We start from the raw sequence: 20,257 nt of genomic DNA on the forward strand, positions 1-20,257 counted from the left end.
CTGTTCAGAATTGAGATTATTGACAATACCTGGGAGGGATAGACAAATGTTATTTTGAGGGCCATGAATTAAGCAGGCACAGTTGATAGCCAAGAGGGAAGATGGGGTAACTTATTTCACAGGGAGAGGATGGAAATGAGAAGTCTAAGGCTAGATCATTAATATTTGGGTGAAATGGGAGAAGATGCCAGCTAGATTAGATAAAATCTATTACCAATTAGAACAAAATAAAACTAGAAAACATTGACTAATGTTCATAAACACACTTATTAACATTCATATATTTCCATACTGGTGGAGCAGGTGTTCTACTCTATTTAAATATAATGTTTCATCAGAGATTGAAGGGAAAGTCTGTTTAGGCCTTCCCAATCATGATTTAACATGAGTCAACAAGCTGGTGTGCGTGAGCCATAGAGTTATAGGATATGGACAGGTTGTAGTCTCCCAATCTCCCCCCCCCCCCCCCCCAATAAATTGCTGTAAAATTGGAGCCAGACAAATTTGATTTGAACTTAGATTTCATAGAGGGAGGGTCATTGAAGATTATTAGTAATATACAAAAACATGATTCTAAAGGCATGCATAAGCCAAAATATCCATTTTAAATTGTCTGCTGAAAGTTTTAGGGATCTGGCCATTGCTGTCTGGCTGTTTCTCTTGTTTACTTTTCAGTGCTTTATTACTATTCAGTGCATTTTCCTTTTGGGATCTGACTTCCCTCACCTGGACTAAGAACAGGGCATATCAATATGAATTATCTTCAAATTTTTCCTCCTTTGTTGCTGATATCAACTTAGGTTCCCTCCTGCTTCATTCATTTATTTCAAAATATGTCTTTGTAAGTTATGAAAAACAAATCAGATGCCTCAACTAATTTTTCCACTACTACTTCCAGCAACGACTGAATGCTTAAGCAAGTTCATACTAATGCATTTGTGGGCAAATCTTGCTAAAAGCACCAGCTGAAAACAATGTATTCAGTTTGTATACCTCTTAAAACTATCTAAAGGAATTAACTTTTATTACAGAAATGTATCCTTCATAATATCAGGGCACATGTACAAAAATTATGAATTATGCAAGTCTAAACATTTAGAAATCCTTTTCTCCACATGGGTTTTTGATTTAAAGTATCAAAGTCCCTTCATATTTTCTTTTGATATTTATTTAGATATAGATTTGAGCTATAATATTTTTAATATATATTCTCTTTATGTATAATTTGAAGAAACTCTTGGGAGTAACTGATTTACACAACATTTTTTAGAAAATTTGTGTTTTAAATATGCAATACATGCTATGGTTTGCTTTGTTGTTTTGAAAATTTGCTTTATAAACTAGTCAAAAATATGCATAGCTTTTTTTTTTTTTTTTTTTTTTTTTTAAATAGGACAGGAAGGATGATCCAGTGGCTAGGGCACTTATGTGGGACTTGAGACCTAAGTTTAGTTCTCTGCTCTGGTACAGACTTGCTATATGCCCGTGGGGAAGTCACTTTGTCTCTGTGCCTCACTTCTTCATTTCCCCAAGGGTGCTGTGAGATATGATGATGATATTCATGTACATTGAAGGTTGTGAGGTGCTCAGATACTATGGTTATGGGGACCATATGAGTAGATATATTGTAAAGGTCTGACATATTAAGGTGTTGAAGAGGATACAGATAAAAATTAAACATTTCAGAAAGAAAACATATATAAACAGATGAGCATCAAATTTTGCAAGAGTATAACATGGAGAAAGGATTTAAGCTTGGATTGCAGGACAAGTAAAAGCATAAAAAGCCTGATTTTTGGCAATAGGAGAGTTCTGCTGGACAAGAGCAACATGAGCTAAATCTGAAAAGTCTGAGGTACCAAGTAGTAAGGATACAGGCTTCAAGAACAACTCGGCATGCAAGGGGGAGTATAGAAATGACCAGGGCCAAATTAATGAGATTGGAGGCACAGAGCTAATGCCTTTGAGGCCCCCCTTTTGTGAACGTGGTATTAATAAAAGAAAAAAAGTACTCAGTTTGTGGCAATCAACAAGTCATGTATATTACTGAATGAACACGAAAAGAAATCAAGGACAATGAACAGGTTATAGAGTGCCTGGATAAACATAACGTAAAACACTAAGTCAGATGAACTGCTGTGTATTTAAACTGGCATCTTGTGAGCTTAATCCTAAAGACACGGTTGCTTGAGTCTGTTCTGGAAGTCAGTAAGAGCTTTGTCCAAAGCTGACTGAAGTTAATGGAAAGACTCTGCACAACTTTCTAAGACAGTTTCTGGGTTTTTTCCTCCTCATTAGACAAACAACTATTAAATGCATTTTGTTCCTGAATGTTTAGTGTCATTTTCAAAGTTTTAAGCCACTTTTTATTTTCTTTCATGTTCTGGTGCTGTGCCCCATTGTCTTTAGATTATTTAAGAAATAATGCAGCTTGTCCACATTTTAGTTAGCAGCAACTTTCGCTAGTAGTAAAAGTTCAGCAGTTGGAATGTAGTTAACAATTCCTCTTAATGAATGAGCCAGAATTTAACCAGCTTGTTCTCCTCTAGCAGGGCTGATTTTGTAGTGCTAATAGAAATTAAGTCATAAAAGCTGTCAGTGAATCGGGTTTATGCAAGTCTCTGCACAAAGAGATCAGATCTCTTGAGTGAGAATGCACTTTTGATGCATTTTCCTGAGCACAACTGCACTTCAAAAAGCGTTCATTATTATCCTGACAATATTTTAAGTCCTCGTTATAGGTCTCAAGGTTAAGTAAGTTTCAAATTGATGCACATGTACTTTGGAGATAAAGTGTTCTACTCAGTTATACCATGGTATGAAAATATAGAATACTAAATAAGACCTATTCCCCAGCACTTATAAGTACTGTTCATGTAACTGAAAGATCTGGAGGAAAGAGACTTCTGATCAGGAAGTTAAGAATTGGGTATTATTACTGGTTCCCATTTTCCTGACAATAGTTCTGTTTTCATTGTGTCTATAACTTATCAAATCAAGACTTTCATCTTCTCTTTACTCTTAACTGATTTCAACTGTGGAAGTTTTCTATAGCTTACTTTATGCTCTGGGGTTTTTATATATTTTTCATATTTCTCTGGGCCCAATTAAACACCCAACACAAAGTAATGTAATTGTCAAATAGATTATATTTGAAAAAAGCAAAACTTTTTGGAGGGAGAAGTGTTAAATGTGAGATTTGTGAATTGTTTACAGAAGGCCATGGTTGGTAGAAATGGATGTGTGAAGAACATTGAAATTATCTGTTAATTTTGTGAATGTGAGATAAATACAGAAGTGTGTGTGTGTGTGTGTGTGTGTGGGCTTGCTGGTTGTTGCGTGGTTAGCTCTCTGGAACACTAAGGGTTAATTCCAGCTGGAGCTCTCCCCAGGTATCCAGGATCCTGGCAATGACTGTAATGCAGTTGCCTGCTTCTCATATGGAGGTGGTTGGAAGATTTCTCCTCTGGAGAAATGCATAAACCAGTTTGTCCTGGTTCAGAGTCCTGCTCAAAACCTCAGGAGCACTTTGTGTGGGAACTTCTTAATAAAGGAAGTTTGAAATGGGTAAAAGAGAGCCTGTGACTGGAGAGAGATTCCTACTGTCATAGAGGAAGAAGTTGCATGGGTGCAGCCTGTCTTGCTCAGCCCCAGTTGCTGTGTGTATCTGTGTCAAGTGGGACCTACTTAAGCTGGCAAGGAAAGACTTAGTTTAGAGAAAACAATACGCATTTGGACTATTGTTGTTGTTTTAACTCTCTTATCTCTGCTTGTGATGTTCCTATGGATAAATAAATCATACTTGGTTTTGAGCAAGCTGTTTTCTGTCACTGTGCTTACCAGCTGGTTCACAGCTCCTGGAGAGAAGCCTAAAGCAGGCTTCTCATTTGTACCTGTTGAGGCAATAAGATTGGTACATGTGAGGATGCTGTAACTTGTTGAGCCAGTCAAAAGTGGGGTGAATTTCAGGATTCCACCCTGAGAGAAGTGCTGGTATAGGCCTGTCACTTGATGGAAGAGCCCCACGGAGGAAGTGAAAGAGAGGCCAAAGGTAAAGTTCATCCTGGAACTGTAACAGGGTTACAGTTTCTCCTTTAATTCATTGAGTGCAGATAGTGGGGCTCAAACCTGTCCGTACACAAACATGTAGTCCCTACTTCAGTTCAGACAGTTGCTACTGTAGAGGTATCTGCTGTGATACACAGATGAAAGCATTTGCTCAAAGCAGTGAGATGTCTAGAAGATATACAGCAAAGTCTTTCAATAATAAGTGTGTTTCAAGATGAGATTTGAAGGAAGAGAAGAAGGTGGTTTGGACTGGTGTGGAAAAGAGGAGAAAGATCAAGAAAAAGAGAGGAATGAGAGTAAAACGGCAAGAGGCTAAATGAGAGCAGAAATGTAGATGGCACAAAGTTGTGTAGGATCTTGAAGGAGATGGTGAGAAATTTGAACGATGCAGAAGAATTATTAGGACTTACAAAATTCTTCTTTTTGAAAAGGTAACCTTTAATCAAACCCTTGTATTGAAATTTTTGTGCATTTTGGCATGGCTGCTTGGAAAGGGGTCATGTAAAATGAATGAAATGATGGTCTGTAAAGGTGGGAAATTTTTTTCCCCTCATGGTCATGTATGGCTTATAAGTTCAAAATTGGCTAAATAGTGGATTTGTGTCCAGCATATGAGGGAGCATACAAATTTGATGACCTCTGGGAGAAAAGAATGTGCATGCATTTATCCATAGGGGGCTATATGTGGCCCTAAAGTGTTTTAGTTTCAGCAGTAGATATGCTGAAAACCTGTGTAATGGGTGTCATGTTGTCTGAAAGTTAGATTTGTGACTAGTGCTAACGTTTCTGCACCAGTATGTTTCTGCACTCATTTCCTCCACCCCTTTTCTGTATAGCCCAGTCATCTCCCCATCTTGCATGGAGTACTGCCCCTGTATTAAGGCTAAGCAAGTATGTGGAATGGGGAGCATAGTTGTTTGGTAGCCAAGGGGTGGGAAATAAGCTGAGAAAATGCACTCTTATCTCTTGCAGGCTCTTTCTGCTTCAGGGAAGGAGTTGTAATAGAATCAGAGAATATCAGGGTTGGAGGGGACCTCAGGAGGTCATCTAGTCCACCCCCCTGCTCAAAGCCGGACCAATCCCCAACTAAATCATCGCAGCCAGGACTTTGTCAAGCTTGACCTTAAAAACCTCAAAGGAAGGAGATTCCACCACCTCCCTAGGTAACCCATTCCAGTGCTTCACCACCCTCCTAGTGAAATTTTTTTTCCAAATACCCAACCTAAACCTCCCCCACTGCAACTTGAGACCATTATTCTTCCTCCTATCATCTGCTACCACTGAGAATAGTCTACATCCATCCTCTTTGGAACCCTCTTTCAGGTAGTTGAAAGCAGCTATCAAATATCCCCTCATTCTTCTCTTCTGCAGACTAAATAATCCCAGTTCCTTGAGCCTCTCCTCATAAATCATGTGCCCCCTAATCATTTTTGTTGCCCTCCACCGGACTCTTTCCAGTTTTTCTACCTCCTTCTTGTAGTGTGGGGCCCAAAAATATATACAGTATTCCAGATGAGGCCTCACCAATACCGAAGAGAGGGGAATGATCACGTCCCTTGATCTGGCAATGCTCCTACTTATACAGCCCAAAATGTCTTTAGTCTTCTTGGCAACAAGGGCACACTGTTGACTCATATCCAGCTTCTCATCCACTGTAACCCGTAGGTCCTTTTCTGCAGAACTGCTGCCTAGCCACTCGGTCTCTAGTTTGTAGCAGTGCATGGGATTCTTCTGTCCTAAGTGCAGGACTCTGCACTTGTCCTTGTTGAACCTCATCAGATTTCTTTTGGCCCAATCCTGTAATTTGTCGAGGTCCCTCTGTATCCTATCCCTACCCTCCAGTGTATCTACCACTCCTCCCAGTTAATTGTCATCTGCAAACTTGCTGAGGGTGCAATCGGCTCCATTCTCCAGATCATTAATGAAGATATTGAATAAAACCGGCCCCAGGACCAACCCTTGGGGCACTCCCCTTGATGCCAGCTGCCAACTAGACATGGAGCCATTGTTCACTACCTGTTGAGCCTGATGATCTAGCCAGCTTTTCTATCCACCTTACAGTCCATTCATCCAGCCCAACTTCTTTAACTTGCTAGCAAGAATACTGTGGGAGACTGTTTCAGAAGCTTTGCTAACGTCAAGGAATAACACTGCTTTCCCCTCATCCACAGAGCCAGTAATCTCATCATAGAAGGCAATTAGGTTTGAGTTGCATTTCCTTCTCCACACTTCTGGGGTGACACAGCAAATACACTGCTCCATATTCAAACTGACCCTAAAGGCTTTCTAACCTACAATATTGTATCTGATCCCTGTGAAAAGTGGAGACAGGATCACAAATAAGCACGTCAGAAAATGCCAACAGAGAGCATTTCTGGTTGGATAGACAAACAGACTTGATATAACATCTTGAATGTGTTTCTATCCAAAAGACTTATGCGGTTGTAAACAGTTTGGAAGTTTCTGTTCTGTTTCAGTTAAAGATTTTATTACACACACTGGGCCAAAATGCTTTGTTGCTAAATACAGATGGAAACGTCTGTCTTGAACTAGGATGGTCAAACTGATGAGAGAAGTGGGTAGAGAATTTTTACCGTGCTATGGTACGGATATGAGATATGCCTTTCCCTCTTAAAAACCACAGTTTCCATTGATTTTAATTCCACTTGTCTCATGTTTAAAAATACTTAATTTGATCATTGGTACGTACTTTAGATTTATTAAAGACTTTTGGTGAATCAAACTCCTGAATTCTTTTTTAGCAATAAATTGGAATCTGATTCACTACCGGATAGGCTGTTGTAATTAGTATGTTTTCCTGAGGCAGGAAGCTTTGTGGCTATCTTTTGAGACTTAATTGTAACAGAATTTGTAGTGTACCATGCTAGTGTTTTGGGGTTTTTTTGTTTGTTTGTTTTTATATTCACTGGTACAGATTTGTCCTTCCTATTCTAACACCTAAACTTTACATCTAAAGTGTGCTTTGTTTTTTTCCCACACTGATTCAGGCATAACTTATATAATAAAGTGCTTTGTGTTATCCAATCGTTAACTGAGTTGTCTTTTTAACAGATTTATACCTAAAACTGGAAGATGTGACCCGTAAGTTTGATAAGCCGTGTATAATGGATGTGAAAATAGGCCAGAAAAGTTATGATCCGTATGCTTCAGCTGAGAAGATTCAACAACAGGTCAGCAAGTACCCACTAATGGAAGAAATTGGGTTCTTGGTGCTAGGCATGAGGGTAAGACCTAATCTGTTGTTGTATTCAAATTCAATTTATGCCCTGGTCTATTGCCAAGAGTTAACAAGATTTAATCAATAGTTTTCTAGTAAATAACACACTTCTTCTGTCCCTCCTATGTCATTAAAATGTTATCTGAGTAAATTCACAGCTATTGATATGTCACATAAAATATATTTAAAAACATAGCTCATATTTTTTAAAAAAAAAGTGTTTAACTGTGCAACATCCCTTCCAAGATTCTAACCATAAATAGAACATATAAATAAGTATCATACAGAAATGTGTCAAGTTAGAAATTGGGTCTTTTAAAACTGAATTTAGTTTTGCCCCAAAGATTTATTTTCACTTGTCATATAAGTTTAGGAGATTATCAAAAATATATATCAAAAATATTAGTTACTTTGTATAATAATAAGCCCACATTTTAATGTGTTTGTATTATTTTGGTATATTAAAAATATTTACAAATAGAATGATGTTATGGGACATCTTGTCAGCAGTATACATATTAAGGCAGCTTTTGGCTTTGCTTTCAAGACAAGGGCTCCAATCCTGCAAATACCTACATTTGCTTAACTCTGCTTATATGAGTCGTCCAATTAATGTTGGGATGGGGTCTACTCATGTACAGTTAAGCACATGCCTAAGTGTTTGCAAGGATCAGAGCCTAAGATATTAAATAGAAATAGATGTTGGGTTTTTTTTTTTGAGATTAAAAGAAATTTGATGTTGAAGTTTCAAAGAAATTTTTGGTATGTGGAGACAGAGGCACACATACATTTACAGTCCTATTCTGTTTTTTTTAAAGTTTTATTTATAGTTGCGCTACTTTCTGACTTCAGTGTTTACAACTAACAGTGCACAAAGTTAAGGTTTTTTGGCATCACTGGACTTCAGTTCATGAAGATATTGACCAACATAATGCGAAGAGACACGTGTTCATTTCTCCAGTAAAGGCAGTGCTCAACAACATCATGATTGACCTTTTCTTGCATTCAGCCTGTCCAGCGTAATCTTCATGATTTGTTTCAAATACAAAATTTCTTTTCCCCATCTCTTCCATAATGTCTTTTTTTTTTTTTTTATTTCTAGAAATATTTCTTTATATTGCTAAAGCACTTTCCAACCGCTTTTGCACGAATTATTGAGCGGTGACAGAGTTTCATAAAGTAAAATAACTGACAAGGATTTTGCTTATGAATATTTTTGCTTGTTTTTGCCAGTATGGGGTCATTTTGAACAACTAGATGCTTCAGTCTTTCCGCATGATCATCTTTTGGTGTTGATCTAGATTTTGCTTGAGAGTCAGACAGGATTTTACGTTTCAGTGAACTGACACTTGGTGTAAAATCAAAGAATTACCCCCCCGGGGGGGGGAAGGAATAGAATATAGACCATGCTGCAGCTTCCTCATTAATTATGTTGGGGACTGAGAAGCACTTTGAGACTTGTTCTTGGATAATCTAGTCATGAGCTATACAGTCTCCTAATCTGAAATCTTGATTTAGTTAGTTTCTTGTGTGTGCATATGCTTATGCTTTAATAGGCTGAGGGAAACAACGTGTCTAAAGGAGAACAGGTAAAATGCAAATACAAAAAATTTGACTAGTTTCTTGAGCACTGCACTGAGTGTGTTCTCCCTCAGAAGCAGAATTTTCAAACATCACCTTCTCAAGCATTTGTACACTTGTATCTAAATAGACATTCAAGGTAATGCACATTTGAGAACTGAAAGGGGCAGGCAGAGAAGATTACGGACCTTTAGAACATCTGAGCTGAACTATTGCATCTTTTTTTCTTGTCCTTGTCTGTCTTACTCCAGATCTAAAACAAGACTTTTTACTTGTATTATTACTAACCCAGGAAAATGTACTTGTAACAATCTTGCATAACTTCCCTTTATACTGAAGTGTTAAGCTGCTTATGCCAGATCATTAAGCACATAAAGATTTTGCTTTCAAATCTATAAACCAGATCACGATGTCTGAGTGCATTAAAAACTAAGCTTTATAGCCTAGAGGGCAATAGGGAGCTCCTTTTCATTTGAAGAACTATCTCATGGACTACTTAGATCATCTCTAATCTTCTGTAAACAGTAATTTTGTACACGGATTAACACGTTTTGCAGAAGCCTGTTAACCAGATTATCCTTTTCAGAAAGACTTTTTATTTTGTTATCAATTTACTACACACTTCAATTTGGTAGGCATTTTCTGTCTGTATTTATAGTAGGTAAAGAGTGTTCCTCATGTTTCCTTCGTTTTGTTTTCTCATTGTTTTTCTTTACACTCTGGTACTTGTTAATTAGTGAGGTTCTACTTTATCTTGTTGATGTCCCATTACTGTTTTAAGAGAGAGATCGTTGGAATAGTTTTTCTGAGATCTGTTGGGGAAAAATAATATTTGATCTGAGATTTCTGCTGTCTCAGCTAACACTGCACTGTATAGAATGTAAAAATGAAAATTAAGATAAATGTTTTTTCTGGAGTCTTAATAAAGTCACAGTATGTAAATAGACAGTGGGGTTTTATTTTTTTTATATATTTATATACACACACACACACACACACACACACACACACACACACACAGAGGTATTTAATTGAATGGGGGCAGCAAATGTAGATTTTTTTTTTTTTTTTTTTTCATTTTTTGGCTTAACGTTTAGTTGAATTTAGTCACAAGTTCAGAAGTAAATGCATTTAATTTGTGCACAAAGTGTCCTCCCAGGAGAGCTTCATTGTGGCTGCAGCCATGGTTGGAACAAAGACCATCTGCATTCCTAGCATTGTGCCTCAGAATTCTGAGACAATGTGCTGGGGTTAATTTGAAAAGGGCTGATTTTATTACCCACATGAAACACCAGAAGCTTTCATAGTTTATGAAGATGTACACCTGACCTGGCAGCAGGTAAAGGTGACTTTTGATATTGGTGAGATGGTGGCAAGAGCTGCTTCATCTGGGATGGAGGCCTATACTGCTTCTTGGCTACAGGTATCAGGGTTCCACCAAGAAGTCTAGAGAGAGCGAGAGCTTGAGGACCTGCCTTAAACCTGAGACCTCTTGTATGAGGAGCTTGTGCAGGGCTCACTGCGGAAGGCAATGGAGATAGTGGCTGCTTTGTTCTCTTGAGCCTGTGTATCTCTCTTCAGGTCCCTCTGTCAAGGGAGAGCAAGGAGAGGCTGTGCTTTGCAAGATGGGTTTCATGTTGAGGACTGGACTCAAAGCAGCCCTGTACCATCTGCCCAGAGCTGTCTGCTTAAGCAGCATCAAAAGCCAAGGGTCCAAAGCCCTTCACCAGCAAGCATCAAAAACTGAGGGGCTTTTGAAGGCTTTCAAGTTGCTTAAGTATCTTAACTGAATCTTTTCATACCTTTAGCTTGTTTGTGCTTCATTAAAGTTTTAACCTTAATGCTAAAATTCCTGGGTGTATAACGATTGTTTTGAAGATAATTCCCACATCTCTAATGCTTTTTACCCTAAACTACAAAATGGCAAACAGTATTTCAGTCTGACATGGATTTACTAATTTTTTAAAATGAGAAGATTGCACTTTTGGAGAAGATAACAAAAGTCCTGGACCATCTACAGCTACATGAAATGAGCAGGCTGAATGAATGAATGTAATGGTAAGAAAATATGAGTACAAATACTTGACCTTTGAATTCTCCTTTAGTGGATCAGATGAATACCCGTTGCCTCACTGTGTTGTATTAACTTACTTTATATTTTTAGTTACAATATTTGATTCTTTCTTATTAGTAGAGTAGAGTTGGGTCTTTACTTCCACAGCACAGACATTCAGATTTTACACTTAAAAAAAAATTGAAACACAATATAGTGTTCAAAGTTGGACAACTATTTTGTTTTAAAATAAAAAAATAACACCATGTATTTTTTAACAATCTTGTTAACGTTGTGTTGCTTATTCAGTTTTATACATTTATACAGTGTTTTTTTTTTCCCTGTGTGAACATGACATTTTGCTATCAAAATTTTTTTTTTTCCAACTGTAGTTTTACTAAAACTGTTTGGTTCCAAAGATCTTGAAGCTTTTCTTTTAGTGTATACAGTACAGACCCGTTTACGCGCGAATACACTTAACGCGCGGTAGTGCCATGCCTCCCAGTGCTATCTATTTAACACACGAGACTCACTAACACGCGGTATAGGAACTTGCTATGCTACAGGTTTGCTCACTAACTCGTTGACATAGAAATCGAGAGGAAGTGCAGATGTAGATTTTTGTTGTTGTTGTACGTCTTAACCGATATTGGTAAAGATGTATCACGCACTCTTAGTCATTATCATGCTAGAGAGATATATAATATATAGCAGTTATATAGTAATATATACACTACATTAGAAAATTTTAACTGTAGGCCGAATATAATGGCAGAGGGCAAGCGTCAGCGTTCCTACACTGTAGAAGAAAAGAGAGCTGCACTAGATCAAGTAAATAGCTGAGAAATCCAGGCCAAAGTTTCAAAAGATATTGGGATTGCCGAATCTACACTCCGAGGACGGCTAAAAAATGAATCTAAACTGAATGGCTTTGTACAAAATATCGATTCTGCTGCAGGGCTTAAGCGAAAATGTGTGTGGTATTCAGCAAAACCCACAATAGACAAAGCCATGCGCATGTGGTTTGCTCAGGAAAGGCTGAAAGGAATGACGCCAAGTGGGCCAATTCTTCAAGCCCAAGCAACAAAATTTGGATATTTAAGGGGGGATGAATCATTCCAAGCCAGCAAGGGGTTTAATCACCTTTAATCACCTCAATAGAGCCAAACTGCCAGTAATATACGCTAACCGCAAAAATGCTTGGATGACAAGACACATTTTCAGTGAGTGGTTCCACAACAGATTTGTTCCAGCTGTTCGTAAGCATCTGTGGTCGAAGAAACTCGAAGCCAAAGCACTTTTGCTACTTGACAATTGTACAGCCCATCCTCCAGCCAAATCACTGGTATCAAGCGATCGAAAAATTCGGGTGCTATACCTACCATTCAACACAACATCAAAAATTCAACCTTTAGACCAGGACATTATTCAGAATTTTAAAAACAATTATTGACGGGAGCTGATTTTGGCGATCATGTCATGCACGTCTTCAGGCATTTCCAAATTCCTGAAACAGTAAAACATGAAGGAAATTATTTATTTAGTTAAAGCTTGGGATGGAGTAAAACAAAAGTCCATTGAAAACTGCTGGCTCTCGGTGATGCCTTTTCTGTCAGATGGCTCAGATTTAGAAAACTCCAGCAGTGGCCAGACTTTGAAGGATTTTCGAAAGAAGACGTCCTACAAACGCACAATAAAGGTAACTTCTCTTTCAAATGATAAAAGATTTTAGTTTGGATACATCGCCAGAAATCATTACCAAGTGGCTGGAGATGGATGAAGATTGCCCAACTTCAGAATTTCTGTCCAAGGAAGAAATATTAACTGTCTGTGAGGCTACGTCGGACTGCAAAAGCGAGGGTGAGGATGCCATTGAAAAGGTCAAAATTTCTCCTACAGAAAGCCTTAGTGCTGGAGAAACTACTGTAAGATTTATGGAGGAGCAAAATGCAGAAAATATCAAAATCATTCATCTGCGGCAAATGACAGATTTCATAAGAAAGGGAAAAAAAATGTGAGCCAGAAAGAGCAGAAAATGGCGGTTTTTTTCTAAGTGAATCATAGACACTTTTTTCAGCATGGCTCTCTTAACCTGTGGTCCATTAACATGCGGTCATGACGGCTTGACTCCTGACATGTCCATGTAAACGGATCTATACTGTATTGCTAGGGATTTCTATATTACAGTTGTTTACATTAAAATGAAAAGGAAACATATACATTTATTTACAGTTTATATGTATGTAATAATTTTCATCAAGAAGTGTTAATAGTGGGCTGCAGTGCCTATTGCAACTGTACAGCTGGGCCTCACGGGGAAAAAAGTTTGGGAACCCCTGCCTTAGAGCATGTTATATAGCACAGGTTCCCAAAGTGTAGTCTGCAGTTCACTTGCTGGTAGCCTGTGAGAGATCAGACTGCCCTCAAGGTACTAGGTCTCCTTGTTTCCAGCAGAGAGAATAGATGGGTGAACAAATAAAATAAAAAGTAAAAGTAGAAATTGTGATTAACAGTTGTTCAGAAAGCACTAACCATTTACAATAGCATTAAGGGCAGCTAAAAATACATAAAATATTTACCTATTATTATCTTTCCATCCAAGATATTGCTTGAGTTGATACAGGGTTGTTATGAATTGGAGGATGGGTGGAGAGAGTCCATGAGATAATCGTTCTGTTTTAATAAGTTTTGTCCTAAAATACGCTTGTGAAAGGAAGCAAGTGCTTTGTAAAGTAAATCTATTGTTCTATCGAAATATTTCTGGCGGTGTTTTCAATATACTAAACACAGGTGCATTTTATTTCAATGAACAGGCATTCCACTAAATGTGCACACATGTTAATGTCTGAGGTATGTGAAGAATAGATTTTTGAATGTGTATTCACTTCAATGAACTTAAAGATTGTACTCCAGATAGTCATAGTCTCATATTGAACACTGATAAAATTGTGTGTAGTTCAGCATGGAATTAGGATTTTTTGTTTTTAAAAAAGGAAATTGATTGCAAAACAACCAACTTTAAAGCAAAGAGAATTTAATACATAAGTTTAGAAATGTAAAATGTGGTGTAGGAAACAAAACTTAGCACCCACGTATGCAGTATAAGAAATAGGTTTTAACAGCATATACAGCAGTACAAAATGCAGCATAAATACAGGTAGAATGGAGATGTAACAAAGCAGGCCATGTACAGGTTGCAAAGACGTATTAATACACCAACAGTCTCTTTTAGGCAGTTTATTTGCCCCAAACTTAAGCAAAACAAACAAACAATTCTTCAGCTCATCCTGGACTATAACTCTCAAGGGATTTTCCCCTTTACTTCTCAGGCTGTCACTGACTCCCCTCCCAGGGGACTCTGGCAGTCCTGCTTCCTAGCTCCGAGTCACTGGGTCTCCCTCACTCTAAGCCCAGGTTCCTTCTTCTAACTTCAGCTGGTGTTAGCGGACCTGTCCCAGGTACACTGGATTTGCTTCCTCTTAAAGAGCCAGTGTCACCCTGTGACAGGGGAATTGTTTGATTTTAGGATCCATAACTTTGAATTTCTTGACTTCAGTAGAATTAAATTTTCATCCATAATATTGCACTCAAAACATATAGTCCTTAGTGCTAATGAAATTGTCTTTAAAGCATAGGGCAGTAAATTAATCTTCACAAGTATAATCTCTCCTCTGTTAATAGAAGTTAATACAGTTAGCACACAGTGTAAAACAAGTGCATATCATTAGAGCTATTTTCATGGCTTTTCTTTCCAGCATATGGAAAGTTTCCATGACCCAGATATCCTTGTTAATTATCTTGACTGACTTCAACTGAAACCATTTCTTTCATTGTTGAAAGCTCTCTCCAGAGGTGATTGTAGACCTCGTTGTATCTAATACACTGTAGCAAGATCTGTGAGACAATGAAGGGAGACTAGTAATGGAGCTGTTGAAAAATCTTGCACTCACTTTTCATACTCTTTTGACATTAAATGTGGTGAAAACTGTAACAGGTCACATTATCCTACATATTCATGAGTCTAAATTTCTAAGACTAAAACTCAGAGAAACTTACTGGAAGTCAAATCCGAGATGATTGATTATGGCAAGCGACAAGCCAAGACTTTGATTTTCTGAAAAACTGTTTAGTTAGTTCCTTTGTCCTCCCATCTTCTCCCTATTTGTCTGTGTTGCTCACCTGTAATTTCCTATCTAACATCTAGATTGTAAATCATAGATTTTAAAGTCTGAAGGACCACTATGATCATTTGTCTAGTCTGATGTCTGGCAGAATGTAGGCCATAGAATTTGATACAGTAATTCCAAAGTCAGTCCAATAAATTGTGGTTGAACTAAGAGATTTTTTTAGAAAGACATCTCTTCTTGATTAAAGGTTCCGAGTGTTGGGTAATCTACTACATTGCCTGTTAAAAGTTCCAAAGATTAATTGTCCTGGCTGTTAAAAATGTGTACTTCTAGTTTCTCTAGGTCAGGGACTGTTGTCATTGTCTGTCCAACAGGGCTTTGATCATTGAGTGGGATTCCTATGTGGTACGATTATATAAATAATAATGCATGAGGCAAAGAGACTGCCCACCACTGCCGCCCCCCCTCCCCATTTATTGAAAGTTTATGGTGCAGCACGAATGTCTTAACTGCTCTTGAAAGCTTAGCTACTCTGTGGAAAAATGTTTTGGACTGCAGATCATACTGAAAACATTGAGATATTTCATAATTTGGAACGTTTTTTCAATAGGAATCCTCAATTATATTCTGCTTTTTCACTGAACTAAGATGAATCCGTTCTGAGTCCATAACTTGGTACTGAAGTATTCTTTGTTACTTACTCAAGGAATGAGTTAAAACTGTATATTCAAACTGTGTCTTCACTTAATTAATTGTATGCTTACTCAGAGCTGTTCTCTTAAACCAGTGTGCACATAAACCAGAACTACTGTTTATAAACTAGAGAACAAACTGTACACTTTGTGTCTTTGTGACTTTCTCACTCAGCAGCAGTGAGATTTTGTACCTTAATCGTGTCAGTGCAAAAAAATAAAACATATGTCAACATTTCAAAGTGAATTTACAGTCCTTGTCAATAACAATACAATACCAGCCATTACTAGAGATTAAAGGTATTAGAATGAGAGAATAAAAAAGAGTTCCTAGAGGTTTTTCAAATACTTGATTCCCCTGCCCCCCTCCCCCCCGGCCCGAATAATAAAAATAAAAAGTGCTTGTCAAACCTTAGGGGATCAGGTCCTCTGCTGGTATAATGGAACTATATTGATTTGCATCAAAAGAAGATATGTCTCGATATTTGTATGCTTGCTGTGTTTCATCATGTCACACACCCCTTTCTGCTTTGCTTTTCCAATCTTGTGAGCAGGCAGGCTATTAATATTTAAGATTCTTGCAGTAAGAGCAGAGACACCTTTTGTAAACAGAAAGCTGTATGTATAATTGTAATAAAATATATATTTATTTTATAAAATATATTTATATGTAAAAGCATTCCTGAATAATACGTGATCATCCTTTAAATGTTTTCAGAATCAGTAATGAAGCTTAATTTACACATTTATAAAACTAATTTTTGACATGTTCAAGAGGTCTGAAAAATATTTAATCTAGGTATTTATGAAACCAGAATAGTACTATATTTGATAAATATTTAGATGATTAGATCCTCTGTAGAGGATTGGGGGAGGGGTCAACCATAGATTATGATTTTCAACAGTTTGTACATTTCGCTGTCTTGCCCTGAAAATCAATACTGGATTACTATAACTAATATAATGTAATATTTCCTTGAGTTCTGTAAATCAGTTTTACAACTTAATATCTGAAGTTGGAGTTGCACATTTTCAACCCAGTCATTTTATAAATATATTAAACATTTTAAAAGGAGAATATTGGATCCACCTTTTCTTTTGAATTTGAGATTTACATTAAATCAAATATGCAACGTTAACTAAAATTACTTAAAAAGAGATCTCTCACACATAAGGATCTGTTTGAACTAAACAGAAATAAGATAACACATTGACATGCCTGGAAACAAGAACAAAGTCCTGGTTAAGTTTATATGGGGAGGGTTTTCTTTGGAAGTTAATCATTATTTGAATTTCTTTTCCTCCTTCTCTTGTAGAATCCACATTACTAACAACTGTTTAAAAAGAGACTGGTGTACTGGGCCCCAGTTGTGCATCTGGGTCTGCCCATGTGGAAACCCATTAACTTGGGGCTCGTCATTGGTGCACAGATCTGTCCACAAAGAACCAGATGCATAGTCTTTGTTTGTGGTCTAGTGGGATCATATACTTGCAGTGATTCTTGGTCACATGCATAGCACAAAAATGGCAGCTAACTTTGAAGAAACTAATTTTCTTTTAGGGGATTTTGGCAGGGACTTTTACATTTTTACCTTCCCCTGGGATGTTGAATGGAAATCAGGTGAGCATACTCCTTGCAGTCAGTGAACTATAGTTGAAAAGGGGAGGGTGATCTTTCCTATCTAATCACTTTTTGCATTATGAAGAAGGTCACAGTTTGGCTTGTCATATGCTTGGCTAATGTATTTGACAGAAATGAACTAGTGCTGTTGGTTGCAACACCTGTGTTGAAACAGTTTGGTCCAGAGGCAAATACATTTGGGGAAGGGAGTCTTGTTAACAACATTTGAGTGGGAAGAAAACATGGTTGAACAAGAAGTCAGGTTGTTTTAATTAATTGTGCTGGGTATGGAGAAGGAGTTGGTTACAGAGAGGAATGCAGCTGTAACAGTGCAACTATTACTGTTGTTTGGCACAAGGTAATGATTGAGTAAGGATAGGTAAGGGGTATAATGGCGTATTCCTATCAGATCCTGGGTTTCAACTCCACTGATTATGAGAAAAGGAATTGTTGTATTTGACATGTCAGACTTTTTTAAAATGCTCCAGTAGGTCATTTTATATTGAATCCAGAAAAGTTGTGTTTTGAATAGAATTGAGTACCATCTTTATGGTTAACTGTCCTTAGATATTGGAAACAAAATTCCTAACTCTAATTTATATATATTTCTTTCGACTAGACATTCTTTAAATGTAGTTTTTTAAAAAAGATACAGTGGGGGAATTACAGCTAAATCCGTTTGTAACTTGGGTAGCCTCACCGTATTTGTATTAGTGTACAGAAAGGTTGAGAAATATATTAGTAACTGTAACGCTCTGGTACATTAAAATGCTAAAATATCCATTGACCGGACCTGACTGTTCTTTTCTTTTGAACTGTAGGAATACTGTGTAAATCAATACTCTAAATCGTTACCAGGTAACTGTTTCTGACTAATGTTGGACAGTAACTGTGTGGTGACACCCTTGTCCGTTAAAACCCCTGGAAATGGTTGCATCAAAAACAGGCTGTCATAGGCATCGTGGAATAAAAAGTTTGCACCCAACTCCAGTGAGTGATAGACCATCTACATAAGTGTTGCCCAAAGCACCCCTGTATTCACACCCTACATGCTGTTGTAATATTTGTACAACATGTGCATTGTGAGGTATCACTTGAAAACTATTAACTTGTTGGTCAATAATATCATGGTGAAATATATGTTACAACATATGTAAAATTATGAACTCCCCCCCGGCCCCCTTGTATGATGTCCTTAGCACATGTTCTAAACCAGACAGCCCTGCCTAGGCAAAAGTTGTTAAATTCATCTATCCTAAACAAAGGAATGTGTGTTTACCCCCAGTGTGTATATATAAGTGGTAAACAGGATCATCAAGACAGCTGGGGGAGGAGATGACAGGGAACAGAACAATTCACATTCCAGCAAACACAGCTGCAATGGGGAAAAGAGACCATGGCGTCGTCTTCACCATTAGACTCCATGTTGTCTTCCTCGCTGCTTGAATAAATGTTGCTTTGAGGGGTAACCTTCAGAAGAATCTATTTCAAAGGTTTGCTGGGCTATAAAAGAAAGGAGCAGAAAACCTAAAGTTCTCTTTCCCCTAAGAAGACAAAGGCACCGGTGCCTCTGGAAGAGATCCTGACTGAGGAGAGTGCCAGTCACCCTCCTGCTGGAAGACTGGGTGAGAGAGGCCAGCTTGAACAAAGTCGTGAATCAAAACTTGATTAAATTTTAGACTTGGATACGTGTTTTCACTATTATTTACTGGTAATAATTTCTGACTTTCTCTTTTACTTGAACTCACTTAAATCCTATCTTCTTTTTTTTAAATAAACCTGTTTTACTGTTCATCTAAACCAACAGTACTGTATTTGTACAAGAGTGAATGTCAACTCCAGTTAATGTGGCAAACTGGTGTGTGTTGTCTCCTTAAAGGAGCAAATGGATCTTCTTATTTCTCTGTATGTTGCAGGAGAGGGCTGGACATATCAGAGCACACAGGCCTGGGGAAGTTCAGGACTGGGGTGTATTGGGGTCCTCTTGCTGACTATAACCAAGGGCGATGGAATCCAGTGTGAGGCTGGTGTGGTGGTGGCAGGCTGCTGGACTAGGGCTGCAGTTCTACGCAGATATTCAGGGTAGGCTGGTTGTGAGCAGACCAGATTGGGAGCTACAATAACAAAACATTGTGAGGCACTAGTGTTACAGGACAAATGGTGACACAACCCATCATTGGTCCGAATTGCTCCCCAGAATGTGACAATAACTTGGTGCTTTTTCTTCCAAAGAACACATCTTACGGTTGTGAAACAGCAGCAGCTCTCAATTTTTCAGCTGTCCATTTTGGAGTTTTGTCATTAAAATAGTAAAATAAACAAAATTATTAGCAAGTACACATCCTGGGATGAATAATTTCTGAGTTAGAGATGGAATGACTCTCAGAATGTCAGTGGATATATGTATGTATTGGAGGTGATGTATAGGATCCACTGGGAGGTAATCTGTTTCATGGACCATGTTGTGGATGGGTGCACAGTTAATATGCTGTAGAATATTTAACTGTTAAAAACCAAAAAATGATAAAGGGCCCTCATTTGGAAGGGACACTGTGTAAAGAAGAGACATTGGGTGCCCAAAGAAAAATATAATGGGTCTCATTAAAGCAAAATGCTGAGGTCATTTGGCATTTTGCTTGAGTAAGGGCTGAAGAAAGAGGCATAATAGCTTTAAAACAAAATATTTTAATGCTTTGCCATTAGGGGTCATTGCACTCACACTAATTAAGGAGACAGAGTTTAATGCATTAACCTCTTGTCAAGTAGGGTGTTCATGTTACTGGTGCGATGTTACATGCTGAAGGTATGGGTTCTACTCTCCCCTATGCAGATTGCCACTTCTGGGCCAAGAACAGAAGCACACATTGAGGTGACTGC

At 37.8% G+C, this 20,257-nt stretch overlaps 1 protein-coding gene across 2 annotated transcripts in view; it reads left to right on the forward strand.

Moving 5' to 3' along the window:
• The window catches only part of IPMK (inositol polyphosphate multikinase), a 75,454-nt gene that overhangs the window by 43,904 nt on the left and 11,293 nt on the right, over window positions 1-20,257 (forward strand). Inside the window, exon 4 of one of the 2 annotated variants that reach the window (XM_038409294.2) lies at window positions 7,141-7,259. In XM_038409294.2, coding sequence (XP_038265222.1) covers window positions 7,141-7,259 — 119 coding nt within the window. Of the gene's footprint in view, window positions 1-7,140; window positions 7,314-20,257 lie in introns of both variants that reach the window. The other variant, XM_038409293.2, reaches the window with a different exon arrangement.

The sequence above is a fragment of the Dermochelys coriacea genome, chromosome 7, assembly GCF_009764565.3.
Source record: "Dermochelys coriacea isolate rDerCor1 chromosome 7, rDerCor1.pri.v4, whole genome shotgun sequence".
Classification (NCBI taxonomy): domain Eukaryota; kingdom Metazoa; phylum Chordata; order Testudines; family Dermochelyidae; genus Dermochelys; species Dermochelys coriacea.